The following is a 15,586-nucleotide window of genomic DNA, read 5'->3' as shown; positions in this document are numbered from 1 at the left end:
TTATTGCTGTGTCTGATGGTTTTAACCATGTTTCGGTGATTGCACATATCTCCGGTTTCACATCGATGAGGTAGTCATTCAATATTACAGACTTTTTCGTAAGGGATTGAGCATTGAAGAGGCTTAAAGAGAAAAGGGTGAGGCCTAGCAGTTGTGTGGAAGGAGTGACTAGAATTGAAGAGAGGGATTTAAGGTTGTGTTGTTGGGCAAGTCGGAGAGAAGTTCTTTTAGGTGGAGTATTATGTTGGAGAATTGGAATTGTGAAAAATGGGGCCATTTGTGCGGTCTATGTTGTATGAATGTTTGTGGCTTGCTGGAGCGGCTGGATGAATGCTGGACGCTTGCTGGAGCGGCTGGATGAATGCTGGACGCTTGCTGGAGCGGCTGGATGAATGCTGGACGCTTGCTGGAGCGGCTGGATGAATGCTGGACGCTTGCTGGAGCGGCTGGATGAATACTGGACGCTTGCAGGAACGGCTGGATGAATGCAGGACGCTTGCTGGAGCGGCTGGATGAATGCTGGACGCTTGCTGGAGCGGCTGGATGAATACTGGACGCTTGCTGGAGCGGCTGCAGCGGCTGGAGCGGCTGGATGAATACTGGATGCTTGCTCGGCGCGCGACGCTCGGCGCGTGGCACCTAGCAGGGTAGGATTTAAAGCCCTGCCGGGCTCTCTCTGGTTGGCTGCCTTCAGTTGCAGGGCGGGCCTAGGCGCGTATTTTGTGTTTTGTTTTTAGGTTTTCCTTCGCCGGAAAAGGCCTCGGCGATCGCGGCTGGCGTCGGGGTCCCCCGGGTGGGGGGGCCGAAAACTGACCTGACCTTTAGCCACCCTCCTCTCACCCCCCCCCCCCCCCACCCTTCTTGAACCTTCAAATGAAGTCTTCGATCCTGCGTTGGGGTTGGGTCCCCCCTCGCACCCAGCCTGGTTGGCACCATGTTCCAAAAAGTCTCATGGCTGGGACAAGGACAGGTTGGCACCATTTTGTTACATGGCATCAACTGGGCCAGGTTCAAGGGTGCACCCGGGCCCGATGCAGGATCTGAGATTTCATTAGAAGGTTTGAGGGGGTGCAGGAGAGGGGGAGGGGGTGGCAAGAAGGTGTTTAAAGGGGGGGAACCAGGACCAAGTGTTAGTTTTGTGGACCCAATGGCAGAATAACAGCCTTACCTGAGCTCAGGGTCCAGTCCAAGCTTGGGGTGGCAGCAGGCCAGCCAGCTCCAGGGACAGTCCATATCCAGAGGCAGGTGGCAGACAGGGCAATCCAAAGGCAGTCTGAGTCCAAAAGGCAGGCGGCAGGCAAGGTGCTCCAAAAGGCAGTCCAAATCCAAGGGCCAGCAGCAGACAAGGCAATCCAGAAGCAGTCTGAATCCAAGACCAAAAGGCAAAGGGAACACTCAGAGAGTACCACCAGCACAAGCAAGCCTGAAGGTGAGGCAAGGGCTTGTGCTGGGCTGTCAGCCTAAATAGTAGATTTTCTTGCGCTAGGCATGGGGGATGTCAGGAGGGGCAATGAAGTGAAGGGAACAGTGTGGCTGCGTCGATTTGTGCGCTGTGCCGCGGCACACAGCCGCATTGGAGAGGGTCCTGATTGCACCGACAGTCTGGAGGTACGGGTCCAGGTCCTAACGCCGAGGGGCCTGTTTTTGGAATTTTATCTTTCGTGGAGGGAATTGGTCTGGAAAGGGGGGGCTGGGACTCAGATTTGGACTTGGGGGGATGGGAAGGGGGCCGAGGCCTGCACCTTGTTATTATTGAAGGACTGGGGGATGAGAGACACCAGGGGTTATGAAACCTAAAATTTTATAATGGATTTTGAGGGGGAGTGGGGTGGCCAGGAGCAGGACCTCATTTCTATTGATGGATTTGGGAGGGGTCAGAGCTGTCGCTGCATGGGCCCACTTTTTCTATTTTTAACTTTGGGGGAGTTGGGACCACCTCAAGTGGCGGCCCCAGCGGATCAGCCCTGACCTCTGCTCAACCTTCCCTCTTTATTTTGATTTATTTTGGGGAGGGGCCAGTAGCCCTTTAAGATGATGGTGGTCTCTTGAGGTTGGGGCTACCATCACATTAAGGGCACTAGGTGCGTTCTTTTGCCCCATGGGGTTTGGCCGCGAGACAAAAAAGTGTGCCATAAAGCCGCAATGTTTTTTCAGGGGAGGGGCCCCCACTATTGCAGCTACACCCCCCTCCCCATGATAATGGAACTCCTCTTGTGATAAAACATTGTGGCTTAATTCATCTAGAGGTAAGTTTGGTAGCTGCTTTGATTATTACAAAGCTTAGCAATATAACATTTAGGGGAGGGGAGAGGGGTGGATTGCTAGATGTTGGATTAAATATTGAACTTGCATGCTTATCTGCCCAGGATGGTAGAGAACCAAAGAGAAGAGAACAAAAACTAACTTGACAAGGACTGATAGCCTACAAGTAGTTAAGTTGCTATGGCTGGCAACTAGGATATATCCTTAGCAGTGTAGACCAGAATGCATGGGCAGACTTGGTTGTTACCTTCCAATATCTGCTATATTATTTTGTTTCTAGGAAAACAAAAACTTGACGTGCCTCTTCTTTTCTGTTCCAGTACACCTCCCACTAGAGAGGTTGCTTTTGAAGAATTTAAAAATGAACGAGGAAGTGAGATCAACCGAATTTTCAAGGAGGACAAAGCCATTCTGATTGACCGAAAGAAAAGGATAGCAGAAATAACCCAGAGGATTAACGTTATTAAAAGGGAGATTGATGCTACCAAACAGAACCTTGCCATTAAGAAACATGAGCGGGAGACACAAGGTGGGCAGATTATGCAGATTTTTAACAACAGAAAACACTTTATTTCATGGCTGCTAATTTAGTTTGCGCAAGTAATGACTACACAATACAAATTCAATTGCGTAACACAGAGAGAAAAAAAATGAGGGCATGCAAGCAGGATCAAGGTATTATCTTTAATCCTGTTTCCTTTATGCTATAAGATATAGGTTGAAGCCACCAACAAACCGGAGATCATTTGGTATTATAGACAGTCTTAATTATTGGCATGTATTCTAATTGGAATAAGGTAACAAGATAGAAAAAAATACAATATAAAAGGAATTGGCAAAAAAATAAGAAAGGGAAGGTGGGGGAAAAAAGCCTGTGACCAACCGATTAGAAAACTAAGATCAGACAGCAAATGTAAAAAAAAATAAATTACTTTTTAGTGATTGGCCCATGTAATCTTTGGGAATGTGCAAGAGTAGCACCTTCTCTATGCGGATCTCACAATGTACGAGATTAGCACAGAGGAAGTGGAAGCCCATGGGGCCCGCACAGAGGAGGCAGCAGAATGGGCTTCAGAGCCAGTAGCAGCAATCAGCACCTCCCCAATAGCCATGCGGCAGCAATGACAGTGGAAGCAGAGGAATGAGAGAGGCTCTGAGGTTGCTGGCAAAAGAAAGAGAGGGGATCTGCCTTTAGTGTGTGCATGTGTATGAATGGGAGTCTGCCTGGGGGTGTATCTGTGTGAATGCATGGGTGCCTGCCTGAGGGTGTGTCTGTGTATGAGAATTAATGGGTGTCTTCCTGGGGTTTGTATGTGTGCCTGCCTGTGTGTGGTGTATGTGTGTGTGTGTGTGAGAATAAATTGGTGCCTGCCTGGGGGTCTGTGTGTGTGAGAATGAATTGGTGCCTGCCTGGGGGTTTGTGTGTGTGAGAATGACTGGAAGCTTGCCTGTACGTTTGTGTGAGAATGATTGGGAGCTTGCCTGGGTGTGTGTGTTTGTGTGTATGTGAGGGAGCCAGTGAGAGTGAGAGCATGAGTGTGTATGAGAAAATCCAGGTGGGGTGGGGTGGTGTGTGTGTGGAGGGGGAGAGAGTATCTTACAGCCTGAGAGTGAGTCAGTGTCTGTGAGAGCGAGAGGTTATGGTAGGTATAAGAGCATGAATGTATATGTATGTGACAGTGTATGTGTGAGAGAGAATGGACATGTGAGTATGTCTGAGAGAGAGAGAATAACCTCCTAATCCTCGACAATATCAGGGTGACTGGAAATTTAATCAAGAGCTCCCATGTATGGACAGCAGGGGCTTTTTAAAATCATTAATAGTTTTAATTGTTGGGTGTTATTTGATATATGTGCTGTTTTGAAATATTTTATTGGTGTTTGGGAAATTGTAAAAAATGTATATGATTTTAATTAATAGAAATTCTATTTATCAGTAGTTTTAAAATATTCTTTTATTAGTATGGTTTTACTATTATAACTGATGCTTTATGTTTCTTGATTTTATGTTTTATGAGGAATGGTGGTTCTGTTTTTCTATTGTTAATACACAAGTCTGGCTTCTTGGAGTTTCCATTTCAGTTTTTGTCTAATTTGTGCTCCTTTATTTTGTATTCTGTATTTGGTGAGAGTCTGTCTCTGCTCTGTGTGTGTGACCATGATGAGAGATTCTTCTAGCATGTAGTGTCTGTATAGGGATCTATAGCAATCGGGTTTGTTTTGTTTCCTCAGTAGATGGTGTATTGGTATTCTAGGACCCAGTGTAATATTTACCCTTGCTTATTCACAGGTAGGATTATTGTTGTTTGAGTCCTTGGTGTTATTACTGTTATGTTACGATGGGATTGCAGTATAGATTTTGAGTGTCTTTTTTGCGGGGTTTTGTGTTAGTTCACAATGTGCCTGGCAGTGGAAGGTGTTTGTGCTGCTGTTACTGTGAGGTGACACCAGAATTTGAAAATATCTTTTAGTATGATGAGCTGTAAGGGAAACATCCAAGCTCCATTGTTTGGGGGAATTTCAGTGGATGCACAGAGTTAGAGAACTGGAGGTGCAGGATTTATATTGACATTCTGTCCCTTCCTATATATTCCAGACTTCACTCTCATAGCCATATAGAATTAGGTGAATGAGGCAATCAAATAATTTTATAGTAGTTTTACTAGAAGTGTGAAACTGGCCAGCTTTTTAAAATTACGCAGAAGACCCTTTGGACTTTTTTATTAACACTTTTTTTTATAACTAATTTTAAAGCAGGATCCATGCTATAGAGGTGGGTGAGATGAAGAAATGTCATTTTGGCTACCCCCCCCCCCAAAATTCTTCTGTCTAGAGATGCCACTGATTTTCTGTGACCTTAAGCATTAGTATAAGAAGGATTAAGGGGGGATGCTGGAGAGGCACACAAATGCATTGGCCCCCGGGCGCCGCAGACCCTCGGTGCGCCGCTGGGTGCAAACCATATGGGGCCGCAAGTGGTGGCAAAGAGGAGTGGAGATTTGGCGGGCCGCAAGCAGTACCCAACCTGCTCGCAACCCAGAAAACCACACAGTCGGTGGGCGTGATCGAGAATGAGGTAGGAGTCGGGGCTGAGACCAGGGGATGGCGGCGCAACGGGGGGGGGGGGGGGCGCAAGGGAAAAGGCTCGTCTAGGGCGCCAAATCCCCTTGCACCGGCCATGACCACGGCGTTACCCGCACTGCGGGCTCCCGCCTATCATGACCATCTGGGTGAGACTATACTTCTGAGCCTGTTGAACGTACTGGCATGTCGTGGATCAGTGCCTTACCTTCCTGCCTTCACCACCTATCTATAAGCAGTACAATAAAGACTCTCCATAATGTGTCTGTTATCTGTGTCAGCCTATCGCAGTGGTTCTCCACGGGGCTCCTCCAAGGGTCCACAATGCCACAAACACAACAACAGCTAGCCTTACAGAGATATTCATACAAGCATTCCCGGACTCAAACTGACCCATCTCTTCCACGCCAATCCTTATCACCACCTACACCATGATTAACCATCTCCTCTATTGTTTACATGTTTAAATTAATTATTTAACCTGTCCTTTCTCTTCTTTCTCCGCCAAGTTCTAATCACCCTGTTATATGTAACTACCTTTTCCGCACCATTGTTTTAGTTTATGTTTACGATACACCCCTGTTCTATGTGAACCAGCATGATGGGACTGCGATCTCGAATGCCGGTATATAAAAACCTGAAATAAATAAATAAATAAATAAATATTGAGATGTCTGGGTGCTGTAGATGTCTGGGTGCTGCAAGGCCCTTGACCGATATGGCTCACGGATAGTCATGTGGTACAGCTGTATGTACGTATATATGTACCAGAAAATATGCAATAGCTAGTATCTCTTACAGCCTCGGTGTGATCTGTTACCACCCTTAAAGTACAGATAGCTCCGTCTGCAATGTCTCTCTACACTTTTCTGTGGTTTAAAGGTTGCAGGCCCTTGTTGATCCACATGCCTGTCATGACTTGTGGGGAATCAAGAAGAGCTGTTGTCCTCTACACTGTGTCTCATGTGGTGTAAGTCACTTTTACAGTTAGTGGTGAGCAGGGCAGGTGTGCTCCTACACTTTCAATGATCTGCTCTGTGTAAAGCATTAAGGCTAGAGAAACTGTTGTCAGCTGATGACTTCATGAGCCTACACGCTGCCTCCATAGTACACGGCACACAATACTGAATGTATAGGCCTACTGCTCTCAGAGGTCTCGTGTGGTTGACATGATGGCTGATGGCCTTTCTGTGTTGTTCTCTTGCCAGACACGCATTTAGTGCAACCTAAGGCCTTGAGGGGCCCATGTCAATATCCTCAGACAAAGTTGTTGTCATATATGCCTCTGACAGATGTGTTTCATGTGGCCAGGTATACATAATCAGTGCCGAGGAAGGACTCCGACTATCTCATTAGCAGATATGGATAAGCTGCCACACACCTCAATGTTGTTAGATGACAAACATTCCAGGAACACATGCGCATTGCTCATGTGTAGGTGCACAAAGTGCTGCAAGTAGTCCGTACTCAAAAGATAAGTGTATCAGTATGCGACTTGGTGAGTGATGTGCTGTGTTACCCTCTGTCATCTCTGTCTCTGGGGGCGGCGCTGCTGCACACAGATGTCCCTTCCCTACCACAACAATCCATACCCTAGAGCTGGCAGTGTGTGTGTGCATTCATTTTGCATACACTGCTTTTGGACAGCAGTGATCGAGGGTTTCCACTCTTGATAAGGGGCGCCTCTGAGAGTTGACTGTATGGACTGCAGTAACATGGCCTCAGGCCTTATACTCTAAAAGTTTCCCCAGTCCACTCACTGTTTACACCTGTTGAGAGAGGGGTTGAGGTGTGAAACGTGCCAGCATCACATATCAAATATGCAGTCTTACAAGTTCAAATATGCAGTCTTCCAAGTGTGCGCATAGTTGACATTTGCCTGTAATGCACACCATGCAACCTCCGCCAAGGAGGCTTTTCCACCTAGTACTTGGAATGGACCTAATAGTCCAGTTGTTTGGAGTGTGCAGGCTACCAGAGCTTAAACTGTCACTGAGGCTTGCCCCTTTAGGGAGGGATGAAGTGGTGTTAAAAAGCTGTCCACTGAATGTGGGTATGCCTGGACGGCAGGAACATGGAGTGGCAAGGACCACCTAATGGCATCGATCTTGGTATGATTCAGATGAATGGTTTGGCTGAGAGTTTATTGGCAGTATCTAGTGCGATACCTGGTATATGGGGATTATGTGTGTGTGGGGGGGGGGGGGTTTGCTTGGCAGGTGCTAGAGGCCTGGTGGCAGTCCTTTTTGAAGGACTGCCACCAGAGTCTCCTTTTCCAGTCACTGGTCTCCTTAACCTCCTCTCTGTTGATCATATCATGCATGGTAGACATAGAAACTACCACCCTAGGCTACATCATTGGATACTCACTCTATCCTCCATATACGCTGGCAGGGTAGGGCTACCTTCTTTCTGCCATATGTAGGTCAACAGGTTTACTGTACATACATAGAGCTGGTGTGCCCATATCTGCTATACACTAGGAGACAGATTATGCTTAGCACTTTTCACGCTTCAATTGTACACTAACCAGCCTTTCCCTTCGACACCATGGTGTACTTGCTGACTGTTGGAACAGAGTGTCAGCTGCTGTGTGACAACTAGGGAGAAGGAGTGAGGGAGTAGTGACTTGTCGAGAATGTCGACAGGCGAAGAACAGAGGTCCTAGACAGCTGATGCCTCTGTTTGGGACTGGACAGACTTCCATAGACTGGCTGCCATCACTGTAGTGGGCTGCCTTCGGGATCTGGATACTACCTGTGAGGTTATCCTCACCTTACACATATTATACAGATCTCCAAGCCATGCAAGGACAGAGGTGCCAGACAATCTGTGGAAGTCTGCCTGGTCCCAAGCAGCAACAGCAACTCTTTAGACCCTCTTCTGTTGGCCTGTGGACATTCTCAACATGACAATACTCCCTCACTTTTCCTCCCTGGTTGTCACACAGCAGCTAACACTCTGTTCCAACTATCAGCAACTAGATGTCATATTTGGTTTACTGTGAAATATACAAATGGCTGGATACAGATAGCCTTTGATTCATGACACAAGTGAGGAGGCCAGCGATCCAGTCTTGAGTGATAATGACTTCCCCTTAACATCACACAAGCTCTACATGTACACACTATAGCTGCTGTCCATTTTACATACAGGCCCATGTAAGCAGGAATTAACTAAGAGTATGCAGTGTGAAGAAGGCAACAAGAGACAATACTGAAGGTCCCCAGTTATAAACTTCTTCTTTAGCTCTTGCTGTTTCCCTTAGGAGCATACACTGAGCGTACAGTGGTATGGTAGCCCATATGGTCTTGCCTGCTAGATAAGTGGCTACTTGGTGTTATTGTTTGTAAGGATTTGGGTGGACCCCTGGACTCTGTGGCTGCTGACTACGCCCACAGGGGAAAGTCCTGTGAGGGGCCACAGGTCAGGCTCAGCTTAAGACACACACACACACACACAGTTAGATCTTTTATTAAACAGTATTGAAAAGCCACCAGAGGTGGCGGTAGTGAGCAGGAATGTAGCCCGGCTGTGCTTGTAGTCCCTCAGGCTCTGGAACAGCGATTCCACAATGGCTGTGCTGTAGTGGAGAGAAACTGAGATTGTGAGTACAAGCAATATATGCAGGGTTCAGGAATAGAGCCTTGTTGGTAAAGTACTCACACAGTGGTCTCTCGGTATGGAGCACAGGAGCTGAAGTAAAGACAGGCCCTCGAGGAGCGAGTACCTGGTTCCAGGGAATAGCTCTGAGAGAAGTAGATGGTAACTCACTGATGGTATAGGCAACGGTGTCTTCCAGGCAGAAGAGAAGTCCAGGTAGCGAGTCCAGGAACATGGGCCCTCGAGGAGCGAGTACGGTTACAGACAGCGACCTGAAAGAGAAGAGAGAGAGGCCCCCGAGGAGCGGGTAACCCAAATAGAGTAGTCCAATAGGAGGCAGAGTAGGTAGGTACGGAGGGCGAATCCCATCCGTTAGGAAACCTTTGCTAACTCGACGGCTAGCAATCTCGTAGGCTATTTGTATCCAGGATGCGTGATGTCATCACAGGGGGACGCCCCTGAGGTTCGCGCCAAAGAAGGTACTTGAAGCAGGGCCGCGCGGCACGCATGCCCTAAGGCAACTGGACAGCATGGCAGGAGGCAGCGCCCAAGCCGTACCGGGGATGCTGGAGAGGACGGCAGGCAGACGCCACAGCAGCCAACTGCAGGAGGAGACGCCAAAGAGGTAAGGAGGGCAGAGTGGAAACATCTGGCAGCGACAGTCGTAACAGTACCCCCCTTCAAAGGGCGGTCTCCTCTTCGGGTACCAGGTTTAGGTTTAGAAGGATGCGCGAGATGAAATTGATGGAGCATCTCTTTATCAAGGATGTTAGCCTGAGGCTCCCAAGAGTTTTCTTCGGGGCCGAAACCTTCCCATGAAAGAAGGTATTCAAATATTTTGCCTCGTCTTCGGACATCAAGAATCTCTTCAACCTTGAATTCTAGGTCGTCTTCTGCATTGATAACAGGTGGTTCCTGAGTTTTGGAAGAGAATTCACTGAGAATGAGTGGTTTCAAGAGTGATACGTGAAAAGCGTTGTGGATGTTGAGTCCAGGTGGTAGCTTCAGACTGTAAGTGATGTTGCATTCAGGGAGCACACACTGGATAGCCTCCTTCTTGCTGCTGGACTGCTGTCTACATCATTTTTAAAAATATTTTTTGTTCAGCAAAACACACATTGCAATGCCCATCAAGAATATAATACATAACCAACAACATATATTACAATGGACAAATGTAACCATCAGCATGAATATCGAAATGCAATAAAGATGGGAGAAATGCGTCTTTGCATTGTATATTACCTTTAAACCTGAAACACGTCACACTTTCAGCCATCCTTCCTGTACAGCCAACCTTTTCGACATCAATCCATACACACCATGCATCTTAATATTATTGAGTTGTTAGTTATTTAACATTAGTCGTAAAAGCCAGTCCAAGGATGGGGAAATACTGTGAAGTGAGAAAGCAAAAAATGCACCAGTTGAAGATTATTTTATGATAAAAACTGAGGAGTCTCACATGGCAGCAGCTGTGTGGGAACCCTCATGCATGAGCTTTTTCTGTCTTGATGCCGTCAGATAATGTCAGTCACTTGTGTCCTGTTATCTATGCAGAACACCAACTTTGTTTTCTCTCTTTACTAGGGAGGTCTATTCTATGCCCTTCACCAATACTCCTTTTGTCAAAACATTCAGAAAGCTCAGGAGAAACGAGAGTTTGATGATTCTTATTGTCCCCAACTGATAAAGAAAATCTGATTCCCTCTCCTTACAGAAATAACCATCCCCGATCCCCCTCATTTTAGAAACATCACTGGATCTGATCTTGTAAAACCAGGGTACTCTCCACCAGCTAGGGTACTTTCCTCCAAACTCTATCCCTCAATCTTTGGCTGCTGAGAGGGTAAAGACTGAAAGACTGTGTGTCTCAGCAGAGGTGTTATTTTTATTATACATTTTATTGAGTTTGGGGAAGAAATTTGATGTCTAGCACTGAAAACATATGCTTGTCAGCTAAGCTTAGGTACCTAACCGTGGGCACCAACCTCATTGGCCTAAATCTGGATAGATTTAAGATAATTTTCAGTTGCAACCTAGCCTAGGTTTTGGCTGAAAATTAGTTTAACTTAGCTAAGTTGGGTGCTTGGCACCCTTTTGAAATTCCACTCTACTGAGTATAATCTCTTTAATGTCACACTTACGTTTTTTCTAGGAAAATATGAATCAAAATACATTTGTTCATTATCCTCTTCCTAAACAGGAGAATATATCAGCGATGCAGGCCAGACTATAATTGATGAGGAGGAGTTTATGCTGATTGTGAAGCTCAAGGATCTAAAGAAGCAATACAGATCTGATTTTGAGGAATTGCAGAACCTGAAGGCAGAAATCCAATATTGCCAGCGCCTTGTGGACCAGTGTCGGCAGAGGCTCCTCTCAGGTACTCATTGTGCCCTGAATTAGATTTGGCTTTAAGCTCTTGCTGGTTGCCATTGTTAGAAAGGTTCCAAATTTATTTTTACTTCTTTTTTTCCTGCACTTTTACACACAATCTCTGCACTGCCAACACTGTGGGTATAACTTTCACAGACGTTCCCTAGCCATATCTTGACACATATGGGCCCAGCTTGTGCACTTTTTGCAGGTTTACAGAGGAGTAAAGTTCAAGGGTTTGCCACATAGCATTTTACTCTTTTGCTTGTATTTTCTTACTATCCCACTCTTGGTTGGTCATTAGAGTATACTGCAGTATCCTACACCTCCGTCTCAGGAACTGTGAGCATTGCTTCTGACTTTCTCCTCACTTCTCTGCAGTGCTATCAAGCCTGACCAGTCTGAGGAGTTCCTTTCTAAACCCAATTGTGAGATATTTATGGCTGTCTGAAACGGATCTTTTTTGCAGTAATGTTTATTTTGCTGTTAAGTGCTGAGCTAGTACAAGAGGGATAACAATAACATGAGTGGCAACTAGCATTCATTTTCTGTACAGTTCTAAAGTTACATCATCTAAGCTTTCATTTACCGGCAATGAATTTGTACACTGTATCATGTACTATTTGAGGCATGAATTTATTTATTTTTTATTTTATTTAAATACTTTTGATATACTGATACTCAATGTCACAGTTCTCCAGTGCATGCTATCCTGGTTATTACCCTTTAGATCACAATGAAGGGACTGAAAATGTTTGGAACAGTAATAAATAATTATGACAAATCTCATTCTAGCTCTTCCAGAAAGAAATGTAAATAGGCCTTAATAATATGACAAGGCATTCAGTAGTATTGTGTGTGATACATGAGTTGTAAAAATTCCTTTCCTGCAGGGTACAGTTTAAGAAATCTAATTTTCTGATCATAGAATGCATAATCACATCAGAAATCTGAGCTTGATTCCTGACCCTGGTTTCTGGTCAGTTAGGGCAGTTATTGCTACAGAGGCAGCTTTCACAGTCCTGGAGATGGAGGGGAAGTCTTGGCTTTTGCGGAATTACAACACCTACTATCCAGATTTAGGATGCACATGCAACAGGTTCCAGAGGAAGCTATGGGCCATGGACTAGAGCCAAGAACTGTCATTGTAATATCTGGGCTGGATGGAAGGGGGGAGGATTTTAAAATGGGGAAAAACTGTTGCAAATGAAAATCAAATAGAGGCTGATTCCGACTGACCTGGAACTGCTAAGCCAAAAAAACCCAAAAAAACCCACTTAATAAAATAGTAGTTTATATCAGCAGCTCCCAATCTTTTATATGTTGTGGCACACCCCAGCACTGAGTTTACTTCATTGTGGCACATCATCACCTCCTCCACCCACCAGCTTCATCACTTTCCTTTATTTCTGTCCACCCCCTGGCATCATTACTTTCCTTCCCTCCCCCACCCCGCATCACCACTTTGCCTTCCCTCCATAACCCCCTGGCATCTCCTCTTCCTTTCTTTTCCACTGACATCACCACCTTCACTCCCCTCCCATGCCCCTGGCATCACTGCCTTCCCTCCATCCCCCCTGGCATCACTACATTCCTTTTGCTTCCCTCCTACCTTTCTGGGATCATGATCTTCCCTTCCCATCCCCCCTGGCATTGTCATCTTCCCTTCTCTTTCCTCTCGCCCCACTCCACCTGCCTGGGAGCACTTTCCTTCCTTGCCTCGGGATCACCTTCAGCCAGCAAGAGGACCTGGGCGAGCAGCATTTCTTATCTTTTTTTTTCCATTTAAAGTTTTATTGGTAACCATCAATATACAGGGCAGGCATATAAACACTCAGAAAAAAACACTGAAACAGAGTGTAACAATACCATATTCATACACAGAAAGTCAGAATATCTACATTTGATATAAACTGTTTCCCCCTCCTCCCCCTCAATTTCCCAAAGAATCACATCACAGGGATGAAACCGATTTGGGGGTATGATCTGCAGTCATTCTGTTGAAGGGAGCAGGCATTATAAACACATACCAAGCTTTCATTTAATGTTCATTTTTTTTGTATTTGTTTACCAAAAGGTAGGATGCTTTCTTGTTTTGTTTGCTTTGTTTCACAGACTTAGATGTTGGGGAATTCAGACTACCATTGACATCTTTTACTACTACTTCTGCTAACTGTAATTCTTCTTTTCCTCTCAGAGTTTGAGATATGGTATAATGAGTCCTTCCTTATACCAGAGGATACACAGATTGTCCTAAAGGTTGGAGGCAGCATTAGGCCTGGAATGATTCCTATCAGCAAGATCTCGCCCTTGGTAAGTAACATAAGGGACCACTGCCTTGATAATTTGGCATTTTGTATTAGATTTCATATTGCAGCATATAAGGCATTGAATAAGTTCCTAAAAAGTAAATAATTTTCAAAAGAACTACAGCACACAACAAAATTCCTTAAATGAACAATGTCTGGATGATTATCATATAAATTAATTATGTTGGGAGGGTATAAAATAGGGAAAAATTACCTGGGTAGTTGCAAAGGAAGGCTCATGGTATCAGATCCCAACCCTAGTTCTGACTGAGCTGAAAGTACAAAGGAGGAGGAGGAAACTACCAGGTTAAAATAAAAAAAGAAAAGAGCTGTGCTTACAAACACAGTCAGTTAATCCTCTCAAAAAGGTTTTTTGTTAACTTTGCGAAAAGGTGCTCACTTATAAGAACATAAGAACATGCCATACTGGATCAGACCAAGGGTCCATCAAGCCCAGCATCCTGTCTCCAACAGTGGCCAATCCAGGCCATAAGAACCTGGCAAGTACCCAAAAACTAAGTCTATCCCATGTTACCGTTGCTAGTAATAGCGGTGGTTATTATCTAAGTCAACTTAATTAATAGCAGGTAATGGACTTCTCCTCCAAGAACTTATCCAATCCTTTTTTAAACACAGCTATACTAATTGCACTAACCACATCTTCTGGCAACAAATTCCAGAGTTTAGTTGTGCGTTGAGTGAAAAAGAACTTTCTCCGATTAGTTTTAAATGTGCCACATGCTAACTTCATGGATGCCCCCTAGTCTTTCTATTAGCCGAAACAGTAAAAATCCGATTCACATCTACCCGTTCTAGACCTCTCATGATTTTAAACATCTCTATCATATCCCCCCCTCAGCCATCTCTTCTCCAAGCTGAAAAGTCCTTTTCAGCTTGGAGAAGAGATGTTCCATTCCCTTTATCATTTTGGTCGCCCTTCGTTGTACCTTCTCCATTGCAATTATATCTTTTTTGAGATGCGGCGACCAGAATTGTACACAGTATTCAAGGTGTGGTCTCACCATGGAGCGATATAGAGGCATTATGACATTTTCCATTTTAACCATTCCCTTTCTAATAATTCCCAACATTCTCTTTTCTTTTTTTTGACTGCCACAGCACACTGAACCGATGATTTCAATGTGTTATCCACTATGACGCCTAGATCTCTTTCTTGGGTAGTAGCACCTAATATGGAACCTAACATTGTGTAACTATAGCATGGGTTATTTTTCCCTATATGCATCACCTTGCACTTGTCCACATTAAATTTCATCTGCCATTTGGATGCCCAATTTTCCAGTCTCACAAGGTCTTCCTGCAATTTATCACAATCTGCTTGTGATTTAACTACTCTGAATAATTTTGTATCATCTGCAAATTTGATTATCTCACTTTTCATATTTCTTTCCAGATCATTTATAAATATATTAAAAAGTAAGGGTCCCAATACAGATCCCTGAGGCACTCCACTGCCCACTCCCTTCCACTGAGAAAATTGTCCATTTAATCCTACTCTCTGTTTCCTGTCTTTTAGTCAGTTTGCAATCCACGAAAGGACATCGCCACCTATCCCATGACTTTTTACTTTTCCCAGAAGCCTCTCATGAGAAACTTTGTCAAACGCCTTCTGAAAATCCAAGTATACTACATCTACCGGTTCACCTTTATCCACATGTTTATTAACTCCTTAAAAAAAGTGAAGCAGATTTGTGAGGCAAGACTTCCTTGGGTAAAGCCATGCTGACTTTGTTCCATTAAACCATGTCTTTCTATATGTTCTGTGATTTTGATGTTTAGAACACTTTCCACTATTTTTCCTGGCACTGAAGTCAGGCTAACCGGTCTGTAGTTTCCCGGATCGCCCCTGGAGCCCTTTTTAAATATTGGGGTTACATTAGCTATCCTCCAGTCTTCAGGTACAATGGATGATTTTAATGATAGTTTACAAA

The 15,586-nt window shown here is 44.9% G+C and overlaps 1 protein-coding gene across 5 annotated transcripts in view; it reads left to right on the top strand.

Annotated features, from left to right (window-relative positions):
• Positions 1-15,586, top strand: part of KIF9 (kinesin family member 9) — a 252,053-nt gene that overhangs the window by 194,397 nt on the left and 42,070 nt on the right. For all 5 annotated transcript variants that reach the window (XM_029588252.1, XM_029588254.1, XM_029588251.1 and 2 more), the window contains exons 17-19: positions 2,583-2,791; positions 11,153-11,332; positions 13,523-13,638. In XM_029588252.1, the coding sequence (XP_029444112.1) occupies positions 2,583-2,791; positions 11,153-11,332; positions 13,523-13,638 (505 nt within the window). The remainder of the gene's footprint in view (positions 1-2,582; positions 2,792-11,152; positions 11,333-13,522; positions 13,639-15,586) is intronic.

This window comes from Rhinatrema bivittatum, chromosome 2, assembly GCF_901001135.1.
Source record: "Rhinatrema bivittatum chromosome 2, aRhiBiv1.1, whole genome shotgun sequence".
Classification (NCBI taxonomy): domain Eukaryota; kingdom Metazoa; phylum Chordata; class Amphibia; order Gymnophiona; family Rhinatrematidae; genus Rhinatrema; species Rhinatrema bivittatum.
Note: the sequence above shows the minus strand (reverse complement) of the source record. Positions and strands in the feature narration are given on the sequence as shown.